This window comes from Bos taurus, chromosome 8 (assembly GCF_002263795.3).
Source record: "Bos taurus isolate L1 Dominette 01449 registration number 42190680 breed Hereford chromosome 8, ARS-UCD2.0, whole genome shotgun sequence".
NCBI lineage: Eukaryota > Metazoa > Chordata > Mammalia > Artiodactyla > Bovidae > Bos > Bos taurus.
This window is the reverse complement of record NC_037335.1, coordinates 11,194,562-11,207,819: the sequence shown is the minus strand read 5'-3', so window position 1 is coordinate 11,207,819 and position 13,258 is coordinate 11,194,562. Positions and strand designations below refer to the sequence as shown.

Here is a 13,258-nt window from a genome sequence, read left to right as displayed (position 1 = left end):
AACCCTAAATATTCATTGGAAGGACTGATGCTGAAACTGAAGCTCCAATATTTTGACCACCTGATATGAAGAGTCAACTTATTAGAAAAGACCCTGATGCCGGGAAAGACTGAGGGCAGGAGGAGAAGGGGATGACAGAGGGTGAGATGGTTGGATGGTATCACTGACTTAATGGACATGAGTTGGAGCAAACTCAGGGAGATACTGAAGGACAGGGAAGTCTGGCGTGCTGCAATTCATGGGATGGCAAAGAGTTGGACAGGACTTGGCAACTCAACAACAACAACCAGTAAACAAGGTTAATAGACAACAAAAATAAACTATAAGGGAATGAGATCTGAAAAACGATACAATAGTAACTCTCATCTCCCTCCTCCCCTGCTACTGCTGCTGCTGCTGCTAAGTCACGTTAGTCATGTCCGACTCTGTGTGACTCCATAGACAGCAGCCCACCAGGCTCCACCATCCCTGGGATTCTCCAGGCAAGAACACTGGAGTGGGTTGCCATTTCCTTCTCCAATGCATGAAAGTGAAAAGTGAAAGGGAAGTCGCTCAGTCGTGTCCGACTCTAGCGACCCCATGGACTGCAGCCTGCCAGACTCCTCCATCCATGGGATTCTCCAGGCAAGAGTACTAGAGTGGGGTGCCATTGCCTTCTCCAGGGGAACTTCCCAACCCAGGAATTAAACCTAGGTCTCCCACATTGTGGGCAGATGCTTTACCAACTGAGCTACGCAGGAAACTCCTCTCCCCAATGCAGCTCAGATTTGGTTTCTTTACGTAGTCATCTGATGATGAATTTAACACCCTGAAGGAAGTCATATGGCCTATATTTAAATAACTGAACTCCTGTTTATCCAACAAACAAGAGTACATGCAGGTATTCCTTTTAGACGGGCCTTCGGAACAGCTGTTCGGGCATTTAGCTGTGAGGAAACCCAACACCCCAGATGCCACAATAGTTTCAGGCACATCTTCCTGAGTTCTGGGAGAGAAGAAAGGAAGCTAAATCATACAGCAGATACAATCCACAAGCTCACATTCAGTCACCTTTATTTTCAAGGGCCACTGATTCTGTAAGGAGACCTTCTTGGGCCTGGCGGAGAGGCTCTCAGAAGTGTAAACAAAAGGTTAAGAGCTAGAGGTCAAGAAGCCTGGTTGGTGAGCCTCAGAACTTGATGGAGAGACTGCTCTAAAGACTGTTAGTACTTCTCTTCCACTGCTGCATCAATGACTGTTTGGAAAAATGATTATTAACAAAGGGTTATTAATGCCGTTAATAGATAATGAACATAGAAGTATCAATCCAAAAGACCTCTAAGACCCAAAATACAAGTGGAGAACAACACCAAACAGACTTTACAGAAAAACATAGTAATACAAATGTTTCATAACCATCTGAAAACGACAACAACCATCCATTGCCTGGGGTAGAAATCAAAATTAAAATTAAAATGAGTTATCTGCTTTGCCAAACACATTAGCAGAATTTTTTTAAATAATAATTTTCACACACAGAAAGAGAGATGGGCACCCTTGTATCTACTGGGGAGTGTGTTAATATATCCTCAAAAGCTGTGGAAGACTAAGAGTAAAAAAGAAATTCAAACAAGGCTAATTCTAGTCTAAGTGCCATAAGGGGACACGTGCTGTGGGGATGGGGGTTAATATATCCTAGGCCACCTCATGTCTAAGTAAGTTGAAATAGCTCTTACTTGAAATAAGTACAGCCCTCCAGCTACAACGAATAGGAAAACTACTATCTTCCTTTATGCTGTTGACCTGGCTTTTCAGTCAGGAACCAGGAATGACCTTAAAAGAGAGCTAAATCTACTGGCAAACTGTTAGAAAGAAGAGTTTGGTAGAACACATTTCAGAATTCAGACTGAAAACATACTCTCTATACAGCCCTCCAGCACACCCGCCCGCCATACCCACACCCACACATACACACATTCACTCTTTTTCTGTTTCTTTCCTTTACTTTCAAAACATACCTCCTCCTAATCCTCTTTTTTTTGTGTGTGTGTGGGATTTTAGTTCCCCGACCAGGGATTGAACTCAGGCCACCGCAGTGAAAGCATGGAGAGCCCTAACCACTGGACCACCTGGGAATTCCCTCAATCCTCTAACTTCTTTGCAGCTACTTTCCCCTCTCTGCCAGCTAATCTTCCTCTGTCTGCCCCTTAAATACCCACAAAGGTTGGTATCCCTGCCTTTCTCCTCTTTAAGCTTTACACATTCTTGTTGAGTGGTCTCAGATTCTTCTGTTGCTTCAAGAACTATCTCTACGCTGCTGCTGCTGCTGCTAAGTCGCTTCAGTCGCGTCTGACTCTGTGCGACCCCATAGACGGCAGCCCACCAGGCTCCGCCATCCCTGGGATTCTCCAGGCAAGAACACTGGAGTGGGTTGCCATTTCCTTCTCCAACGCATGAAAGTGAAAAGTGCTATGCTAACAACTTCCAAATCCAAACCTCCAAACCTTCATGAACTTTCCTCAAAAACTACTGCATCTATAGTTTTTGTATTGCCTTCAAATGTACACATCTAAAATGGAATTTTCCTTTCTTACCTCATCTCACCTACTTTTTATCTTATATTTATTCATTCATTCATTCATCCAACAAACAGTTACCAAATTGGCAGCTATTTTGAGCATTCATTCTTCCGAACTAGGCTGTTGAGAACCAACCTTCGTTATTCTCAGCCCTTCTCCTGTTCAGGTCAAGGAACACACAGTGCAATGGCTTAAGTCCAAACCCTTGAGATTCAGTTAAACTTGAATTCCTGGAATGCTGAGGCCAAAGAATATTCTGGAAATAGACTTTCTAATTACCAGAGAACCCGAGGCCCCTTTCTAGATCAGGCTTTTAATGAATTCCAATTTACTCTTCCTTTGATTTGAGACCTTTTAAAGCCTGAAGGTCATCTTATCCCCCCAAATTCTCATTGCAGAGTCCTTTTGAGATCGAGTGTATACTGAGGCCGTAAATTGGGCTCCTGAACCCACTGCTAATGCCAATCACTTTTTCTCTCCTCCCTCGCCTCATCCTGGCCATTGTTGGTCCAGATTCCCACTGGCCGTCTTCCCGTATCTCCCAGTGCTGTCCTCAGGCAAACACTCTCCTCATCTCGGGGGACTCGGAAAATCATGGCTGTTGAGATTCAGAACCTGTGCTCCTAACAGTGAACAGTGATCATCGGCAGCATCTTTGAAGGATGAGGAAAGGGGTCCCTCGGGCCAGTGTGAAGCTCAATCGTAGTCCAGCATCATGGCTGTTGGGCCCTGAGCAGTTCTCAAAATTGAATTTGGAGTGAGTAATCACCGGCTGAAAAGCAACGTGTAATTTTCACTAAGTGGAGTGAGTGGACTGTGGGCAGCTTCTCCCCTCGGGTGGCCGCCCAGCCCCTGCACCCTGCAAGTGCACAGCCAAGAAAGGGAGGGTTCCAGATAGGGCTCCGGGTGACCTCTGAGGGTCCCAGAAGGATGCACTACTGCTCAGAAAGCCTCCTGGAATGCCAAGATGTGGGACATTTAAAAGCCAAGATGATCCCCCCTCACTTCACTTGCAGGTGTCTCTGCATGGGGATAACCCCAAACTGACCAAGTCAACCTGGTCACCTGGAAGACAGACGAGGGAATGGATGGGTCAGCTGACGGGAGTGGGCAGCGCAGCAAAGCCCAGCATCTGTGGAGCACAGCACAGCTCTGGTCCTTCTCTCAAGGTCAGCATCCACTGTCAGACCCGAAACAGAGACTCATGGCGCCCCCTGGTGGCAGCTGTCGGGATCCTGCGAGGTGCGAGCTCAAGAGGAACGAAGCCTCCCTCTCTGACCCTAAAGAGCTTCCCAGGTGGCTCAGTGGTAAAGAATCTGCCTGCAGTGCAGGAGACACAGGTTTGATCCCTGGGTTGGGAAGATCCCCTGGAGAAGCAAACGGCAACCCACTCCAGTATTCTTGCCTGGAGAATCCCATGGTCAGAGGAGCCTGGTGGGCTGCAGTACACGGGGTCACGAAGGGTCAGACACACTGAGCTCACAAGAAAGCAAGCAAGGCTGACTCTACAGGCGTGAAGCTGGCTAGTCTCAAATGCCGATGCCACCAGACGGCCTCAGGAAAAGGAGCAAATCCTGGAGGGCGGGGTGGGGGGCAAGAGGGAACAGATTTCTCCCGACAGAAGTAGGCTTCAAATTGAGAAGGGGCGGAGGACTTCCCCTCCCTGCTCCCAATGCAGGGAGGCCCAGGTTCTACGCCTGGTCAAGGAAATAGATCCTGCCTGATGCAGTGAAATCCTTTGCAGCCAAATAAAATATTAAAAGTAGAAAAATGAAAACAAATTTAGAAGGGGTGTCGCTGGGTCCCCTACGAGGAAGATCTGACCCATAGGTCCCCGTGTGTGCTCAGTCGTGTACAGCTCTTTGCAACCCCATGGACTGTAGCCTGCCAGGGTCCTCTGTTCATGGGATTCTCCAGGCAAGAATACTGAAATGGGATGCCATTTCCTACTCCAGGGGGTTTTCCCAACCCAGGGATCGAACCTGTGTCTCTTATGTCTTCTGCATTGGCAGGCGGGTTCTTTACCACTTGCGCCACACAAAAAATGAGGCCAAAGGCAGGAGCTATTCCAAGAATGGGGCGATGGAAGCTGGATAAATAAATATGAAAAATGGTTCCTTGAGGAACCCGTGAACTCAAGGGGAAAAATCCAAGGCAGTGCCTGAGTAAAGCGGCACTAAATACCCAAGCCTGGCTTATCTTCATTTTCACCCTGGGTTTCTCCTCCATGTGACAGGGTCAAGAGAGGCCCAGACATTTCCAGAAACTTCCCAGAGAGAATTATCAAACTGTTGGCTAGCTTTAATTTTTGCCACCCACAAATGGATGCTTTTACGCACACACCAAGTAAGAGAATGATTTGCCAGGCTCCAGAAAACCACAGGATATTGTTTTAAAGAATGATATCTCATTCACTCCAGGCAGGTGATAAGGGGCGCAGGCTTGAATTTGGGGGACGAATACCTTCCTTTGATGCTGTCAGGGCATCTCTGTGATGTAGTCCATGTACACAAAGTCCTTCACAAAGAGGGCAAAAGTCTCTTCATGGACATGAGGCTGGAGTAAGTAATTCACCTGTCACCTCCACCACTGTGATGTGCCTGCTTGGCGGTCAGACTGGGTCGAGTGCTCTTTTTTATTGAATTGGGCACTGAAGGGTCTGGAGATCAAGAGGAGATTATAGAACATCTGGTACCAGTGGAAGATCACTGTCTTTATTCCTTTGATGTTGGAGGCAACATGCATGCTAAGTCACTTCAGTTGTGTCTGACCCTTTGCGACCCTATGGACTGTACCCCACCAGGTGCCTCTGTCTATGGGATTCTCCAGGCAAGAATACTGGAGTGGGTTGCCATGCCCTCCTCCAGGGGATCTTCCTGACCCAGGGATCGAACACACATCTCTTAAGTCTCCTGCACTGGCAGATGGATTCTTTACCACCAGCGCCACCTGGGAAGCCCTGAGGCAAGAGGTGAGGGCAAGAAATATGCTGACCTGTCTTCCTCCCCTTTCTGTGGCCTGAATACCTCTCCCCACCTTTGCAATGGACTTGACCTGGCTGAAGGCAAGCGTTGACCATTAGAGAGCAAGAGTGGTGGGGGTGGGGCAGGAGGCACCATCATGGCCCACCCCCACCCAACTCTGATCAATGTCACCCTCTGGGAGGATTGTGCACGAGGGCTTGAGGTATCTCAGAGGCAAACAAAGAGTTCATTATTAACCTGGTACATTTGTTCCACAGGGCCCAGTGTTTACTTGCTATCTTATTGACGGATTTGGTAATCGTCAGTTCTGTTAATAAGTTCTGCAGACCTGAGTCCTCGAGTTGTCTTTAGAGCTATTTAACACTGCTATTTCCTGGGTTTGCCAACCCATCCTGTCACAGAGAGAAAACACCGGGCAAATGCTCATTGTGAGAAGGCACTGGGGCAGGGGCTTGGACCCCAGAGTCAGACTTGGGTTTGATCCCAATTCTGCATTTCTGCAAATAAGTGGTTCTTATTATGTCTATGCTCCCCAGGTGGCACTAGTGGTAAAGAACTCAGCTGCCAATGCAGGAGACAGAAGAGACACACGTTTAGTCCCTGAGTGGGGAAGATCCCCTGGAGGAGGAGGGCATGGTGACCCACTCCAGTATTCTTGCCTGAAGAGTCCCATGGGCAGAGGAGTCTGGCGGGCCACAGTCCATGGGGCTGCAAGGGGTGGGATACCACTGAGCAACCAGGCACACACTTAACGTCTACACCCACACTCGCAATTACCTCTCCTCGGTCCACTTCCTGTCTGAACCTCTTGCTCAGCTGTGGATGCGACTCTGGGAATCTGTTTGTTGTGGAGTTTCCATTCCTTTGGAGGCACACACAAAAAGCAATTTTATTCATTCTGACCACTGTTCTGTCCCTTGATAATAGCTCCAGCAGATTGTTCTACTTCTTGAAAATCTCACAGGTAATAAAAGGATCCGAATACTTTGGAACGTCACTCTCCTGTCCAAAACCAAGCTCTGTCTCTCCCCCATCAGAGGAGGAGGTTGGGGGGCACAAATCCGAGCAGAGTTGGGAGGGGCAGACTCCGTGACCCTGTAACCTCAGGAGAGACGATGCCAGGAGCCTGGGGAGGCCTGAGCCGAGTGACTGTCTGTCATCCCCATCTCCACCAGTTGGTGGCGCACTCTCTCTGCACGCTCCGGGTGGGGGCGGGGGGTGCTTCTTGGCTCCCACCGCTCCCCTATTCCCTGCTACTTTTCAGGCCAGTGCTGCAACCCGGGGTCCCCTCCTGTAGTCTCTGTGGGCTACAAGGAACTAGGATGTGGTCTTCTCCCCTCTAGGCCTTCTTGGTCACAGGGCACTTTTCTGATGAAAGCTACCCCTGGCAGATTTCCTGCTGTGGGGGAAATAACCCCTGCCCTCCAGGTAACTGTGGAGGCCTCCTGGGATTACACAGAACAATTGGCCCAGGGGTAGAGAACTGTGGCTGGCCCCGGGTTCCTGGTTACAGTTGCCCAGACTGCACACTGCACACATCTGGTGTCACTTCACCTCACGGTCATCAGAGACGATATCACAAGTTTCTGGCAGAAGGCAGTCAAGGGTCGATATAAAGTGTCATTCGCACCACCACCACGCCCTCACCAGGCAGAGGTCAAGCCCTCTCTTCTCAGAACATCAAGTCCTGCTCCCTGTCTGCCACAAAGATCCTAGAAGCCAGAAACCAAGAGCCCATTATCCACAGACCTCCAGCCGGAAGATCCCCAGTGGGTCTCATCCAGCACCTTGGTGACCTCATCTCCTGCCTCAGGCTTTCCAGGGCCTCAGGCTGAGATTTCTATCGGGGATGGAGGGACGTCCAAGGACCCTCAAACCAAGCCACCATGCAAAGAGGGAAACAGGAGGGGGAAAGGGGCATCCAGTGAAACTCAGAGTCAGATTCAGTTTCTGTCTTTATTTATTTTTTTTGGCTTTTATTGTTCCATCGCTCAGTTATGTCCAATTCCTTGTGACCCCATGGACAGCAGCACGCCAAGCTTCCCTGTCCATTACCAACTTCCAGAGCTTGCTCAAACTTATGTTCATGGAGTCAATGATGCCATCCAACCATCTCATCCGCCATGGTCCTCTTCTCCTGCCCTCAGTCTTCCCCAGGTGGTATTTTTGGTTGTGCTGGGTCTTCATTGCTGCATGTGGGCTCTCTCTAGTAGCAACAAGCGGGGTCTACTCTAGTTGTGGTGCCTGGGTTTTTCGTTGTGGTGGCTCCTCTTGTTGCGGAGCATGGGCTCTAAGCACATGTGCTCAGTATCTGTGGTGCACAGGCTTAGCTGCCCTGTGGCATGTGGGATCTCCTGGGCCAGGTATCAACCCATGTTCCCCGTGTTAGCAGGTGAACTCTTCACCACTGGAACACCAAGGACGTCCTAGGCTCTGTCTTTTAAGGGCCAAGTCTAGAATTTAAAGGAGGTTGCATAAAAAGAAGCAACAATTGGGTATAGTGACTTCCAACATCCAGCAGCATCATGGAAAATAAAATAATTTGTGAAATGTAATAAGTGACATTAATATCATATATAATATACAGTTACAGTCATTTTAGCAAATGCCTTCTGAACCATAACCCTAATTAATGTGTATCTGTAAGTGAATCACACACACCTTCCTCTGAATTTCCCTGATAGCAATACTAAAGTACTAGCTTCTGTGGACATAAGCTTGCTGTCTGTGTGGTGAGGGTGCTTGTAACTTAAGAGAGACAAGAAAAAGTAAACTAAGAATATTTTAAGCTTTTAATTTACATGTGGATTTTGTTATAGACCTGAGGTGCACCCAGATGGTTTTTATTTTCCTTTGATGTATGTTTGAACAGGATTCTTTAGGTTCATAAATGGAAAGGCTTCTTACTGTGAAGAGAAGTATCTCAGTTAGTCAGTGCCACCTGCTGGCAATCTGTGGGTGCTGCAGGCCAGCTATATTTCCGAATGAGGGATGAAATGTTTAGTTGCCAAGTTGGATCTGATTCTTTTGCCACCCCATGGGCTGTTACCCTCCAGGCTCCTCTGTCCATGAGATTCTCCAGGCAAGAATACTGGAGTGGGTTACCATTTGCTTCTCCAGGGGATCTTCCTGACCCAGCAATCGAACCTGCATCTGCTGCATTGGTGGTGGATTCTCTATCACTGAGACACCTGAGAAGCCCCGAGGGGTGAATAGTTATCAGGAAAAATCCAGGCAGAAGAGAAATTCTTAAGGTCGATGGAAGGATATAAAGGTTGTGTAGAACAGACAGTAACCAAACAGTGCCACAGTCAAGAAGGTTTCGCAGGGATTCTAAGCTCTCACAATTAAAAGAAAATAACCTCATTTTGCTTTTTGGGGGGAGTACATTTTCCAGAAGGAAAATATCAATTATGTATTAAAATAACTGGTATGCCTTATTTTTACCCCATATGCACCCTAATTTTCAATGTATTCCTTCAGGAGATCACCATAACCTCAAATCAGAGTACACATCTGCTTTATAATAAAATGGAAAAGGTTCGTTTTTCAGAAATGTGTTTTAGTTGGCACATCTCTTCCTAAAAGCAGAAAATCCTTAACTGAGCCAACTTCATCATCCCACTCCTTTTATTCTCAATTATATGAGACTATACCATCTTAGTATTCATTGGAAAAGACTCTGATGCTGGGAGGGATTGGGGGCAGGATGAGATGGCTGGATGGCATCACCGACTCGATGGACGTGAGTTTGAATGAACTCCGGGAGTTGGTGATGAACAGGGAGGCCTGGCGTGCTGCAGTTCATGGGGTCGCAAAGAGTCGGACACGACTGAGCGACTGAACCTAACTGAACTGAACTGATACCATCTTAGATATTGGTTTTTCTTTTCTCTTTTTTTTTTTTCCATATCCAAATGAAGACATGTGGGGGTTAAAACAAACAAACAAACAAAACAACCTGCATAAGGAGGACACACCAGGACCTCCCTGGTGGTCCAGTGGTCCAGACTCCACACTTCCAATACAGGGGGCGAGGGTTTGATCCCTCATTAGTGAACTAAAAGGGGCTTCTCTGGGGCTCAGCAGGAAAGAATCTGCCTGCCAATGCAGGAGATGTGGGTTTGATCCCTGGGTCAGGCAGATCCCCTGGAGAAGAGAATGGTAACTCACTCCAGTATTCTTGCCCTGGACAATTCCATGGACAGAAGAACCTGGTGGGAGTAACCCGGCAGTGTCCTTTCGCTTCGGACCTGTTTCCGTGCACGGTGGTGGCCGGAGGCTTTCCAGGTGAGAAAATGGCATTTGTGAAGAGTGGATGGTTGCTGCGACAGAGTACTATTTTGAAGCGCTGGAAGAAGAATTGGTTTGACCTGTGGTCAGATGGTCACCTGATCTATTATGATGACCAGACTCGGCAGAGTGTAGAAGATAAGGTCCCCATGCCAGTGGGCTGCATCAACATTCGCATGGGGCATGAGTGTCGGGATATTCAACCACCAGATGGGAAGCCAAAAGACCGTATGCTGCAGGTTGTTTGCCGAGATGGAAAAACCATCAGTCTTTGTGCAGAAAGCACAGATGATTGTTTGGCCTGGAAGTTTACACTCCAGGATTCCAGGACAAACACAGCTTATGTTGGCTCAGAAGTCATGTATGATGAGACAGCTGTGGCTTCCTCCCCACCTCCTTACACAGCGTATGCTGCACCGACCCCTGAGGCATATGGCTATGGTCCATACAGTGGTGCATACCCACCAGGAACTCAAGTTGTCTATGCTGCAAATGGACAGGCTTATGCTGTACCCTATCAGTACCCGTATGCTGGGCTTTATGGACAGCAGCCTGCCAACCAAGTCATCATTCGTGAGCGGCACCGAGACAACAACAGCGACCTGGCGCTGGGCATGCTGGCCGGAGCAGCCACAGGCATGGCCCTGGCGTCTCTGTTCTGGGTCTTCTAGAGTCCGTGGAACCTCGGCGTGCATAGCTTCTGATACCCCGTGTGCAATAATATGATTTGCAGGGCATTTCTGTTTGTTATAAATGTTTTTAGTAATAGGTTTAATAGTTCTTTTGAAAGTAGTGACAAAATGCTTATAAGTACATACAAGTACTGCAGAGAAAGCTTCGGACTGCTGTTTAGCTAAAATGTGGACTCGTGGCGGCACTGGCTCATTCGAGGGGTTTCCTTATAAAACTCTCGCAATACTTTATTTAAACACACCTGTTTTGAAAGGCCATTTTGTTTTTAGAGTTAGGCCTTACTTCTTAAGGGATAATTTTAGTGTTTTGCTGGTAACATGGTGATATATGAGTGAGTGAATGGCCGTGGCAAGAAAAACTGCAGTTTTTTTCGTTTAATGTCAGACTTTGAAACCTCAGACCAGAACTGGCTGCATGTTACTTCAGGAGTTATATAGGCTGGAACCTTCCTTAGGCAGTGGTGTGATATCCCACAGCCTCTGGGGCTCCAGCAAAGCTGACTGCTCAGGACGATGGATGGGATGACAGTTTCCCCCCTTGAAAATGATGCTTTTTCATTTTATTCTTATTTGTTTTTGGTAGTGATACTTGGAAAGCAGCCCAAATTAGGAGTAGACTTGAGTGTCAACATTTTAGGGCTTTATCATTTAAAACTTGAAGAAGGCACAACAACTACAAAAAGGTGTGTGGAGGTAGATTTATCTTTTTCAGAGGCATCATGGTTTTAGTGTTTGCTTTGGGCATTTTTTATTGCCACTTCAGCCTACTTATAGCTTATTTTTCTACTTGTTGAGAAAGTATTATTAAGAGAATGGTGAGGAAAGTGAAATGAGAGCCATAGTTGCAGTGTTCCTGTTCCAGGGGATTGGGCTGCACGGAGGATGTGTTTCATGTCCTTCTGAAGGCTGTTGATGAGCCCATCTCCTGTCTTGTGTAGGACTGGGCACTGTTACTGCTCCTGAGCTCTGTGCTGCATGGTGGGGGAAACTCAGGTTATAGATGGGAATTTCGGCCCAGAGACATGAATGACCTGCTCAAGATACCTTTCCACCTGACCAGGACACCGGCCTTGCTTTTATTTCTGACTTTAGTGTCACAGAGAAGCTTGAACCATTTAATTTTGAGCCCCAATTTATATGTGAAGCTCTGAAAAACCAAGGGTCCTGTATTTCTGTAATTTTCTTATTTCTTTAGCTATGTAAATTTTAAAACTTCAGTTGTTCCAGTTTTCTGTCCCGCATGTTTTAAAAAAAATGTACATTTACAAAGGCACATTGAAGGTCTCTGCACCTATACTCCATGTGGCCATGTTTCCATAAAATACACTCCTGGTAGCACAAATTCTGTTTTTATTTTATGTGGCCAGTTACAGACACAGTCTTTTGTTTCACTTATCAGTCCACTCCACCTCCAAGGCAGACTTAAATAGATCTATCTCCGTATGAACACCAGATGCCAAATGAACGTTGTGGTGACCACAGGTCTGTTTCCCTCGCCAATTCTACTGTACTTGGTGACACTGGAGAGTCTGTTTCCAGCTGAAAAGAAATATACTTGGCTGTCATGTCTTGGGATGTGTCATGTGGTGGAAAGTTGCCACATGTGATGCATGACAATACTGCTTTTGATGGTTAAAAATGTTCCTTATTTTACATCATATGTAATCAGAATAGCTTTGTTCAGATGGTAATCATTATTCAAGCTGTATCCTTTACAAGCAAAATACTAAACTCAGTTTTTAATGTTGCACTGGAATGTTAATTTTGAAATAGGAATTACTGGAACCACAGATACTGAGTTATGTCACTGAAATGCCCTTGAAGGAGGTGGTCTCCCTGTGTTCTGCCCCCTGACAGAGTGGGGGGACCTGTGGACTGAAGTCCTGTCATACATGTGCTCCCCCATCTCCAGTCCCTGTCCCTAGCTGGGCAAGCCACGCTGGGCAACTGTAGTTGAGTCTGGAAGTTCACTGTCCCTAGTGACTTCATCCTGAGAGGAAATGCGTGCTCAGCATAAAGACGGGCTGAGATGCTTCATTTCCCTGGCTCCAGTTCTCATAGATGCCAATCTTTTGGTCACCTCGCTTAGGTAGTCCTAAATCAAGAAGTTAGGTGAGTTGGAGGAACTTGTTCACTTTAACTGAAGTAAAATGTTTAGTCAGCATTTTATTTCCATGTGCACTTTTAAATAGTTGGCCGTTGATGTTGCACACATGCCAGTCTGCTTGTTTCTTAGCTCTGTGCATTTAATTTCTTGAGTTAACTTCAAGGTTAGATTTAAAGAGAAGGGAGAGATGAGCGACTGTGTTTCAGATCAACATTGATGAAGTGGCCCGGACCGGGATGCAAGATCTGGATCATGGGAGAAGTTCCTGCCATTGATACAGAATGACCCACGTTTGTTTTCTACATTAATTGTGATTCTGTGTGATCTTTTTCTCCTTCCCAAGTTTATAGACACCGGCATGGAATGCAGTTCCATTTTTTTTCCCCTCGGGTTGGTATTTTCTTTTCTCTTCTGATTGCTTGCCTGTCTCCAGTATTCTGTTGTGTCCTCTGAACCAGTTTTTCCCTGTATATGCAAATTGTATGTTTATAAGTGAAAATGTTAATACATTAAATGATTGTTAACCTTAAAGCATAAAAAAAAAAAAAAAAAAGAACCTGGTGGGCTACCAGGTTCTGTAATAGAGATCAATAGAGGCTGAGTAAATAAACAACAGTGAACTAA

General features: G+C 46.7%; 1 protein-coding gene across 3 annotated transcripts; it reads left to right on the top strand.

Moving 5' to 3' along the window:
- The first annotated feature begins 9,764 nt into the window (after positions 1 to 9,764).
- LOC132345923 (pleckstrin homology domain-containing family B member 2-like) lies at positions 9,765 to 13,165 on the top strand. 3 transcript variants are annotated; one of them, XM_059889343.1, is made up of 2 exons: positions 9,765 to 10,142; positions 10,264 to 13,165. In XM_059889343.1, the coding sequence occupies exons 1-2, from the start codon at positions 9,841 to 9,843 to the stop codon at positions 10,559 to 10,561; spliced, it is 600 nt and encodes a 199-aa protein (XP_059745326.1). In that variant the 5' UTR covers positions 9,765 to 9,840; the 3' UTR covers positions 10,562 to 13,165. The 3 variants fall into 3 exon arrangements, with proteins under 3 accessions (XP_059745326.1, XP_059745325.1, XP_059745324.1); XM_059889342.1 differs by having other exon boundaries at positions 9,765 to 10,262; positions 10,369 to 13,165; XM_059889341.1 differs by having other exon boundaries at positions 9,765 to 13,165.
- Positions 13,166 to 13,258: the final 93 nt, after the last annotated feature.

Bases quoted from the DNA above. Each gene is read 5' to 3' on its own strand.
- LOC132345923 (XM_059889341.1), top strand. From the start codon at position 9,841: ATGGCATTTGTGAAGAGTGGATGGTTGCTGCGACAGAGTACTATTTTG.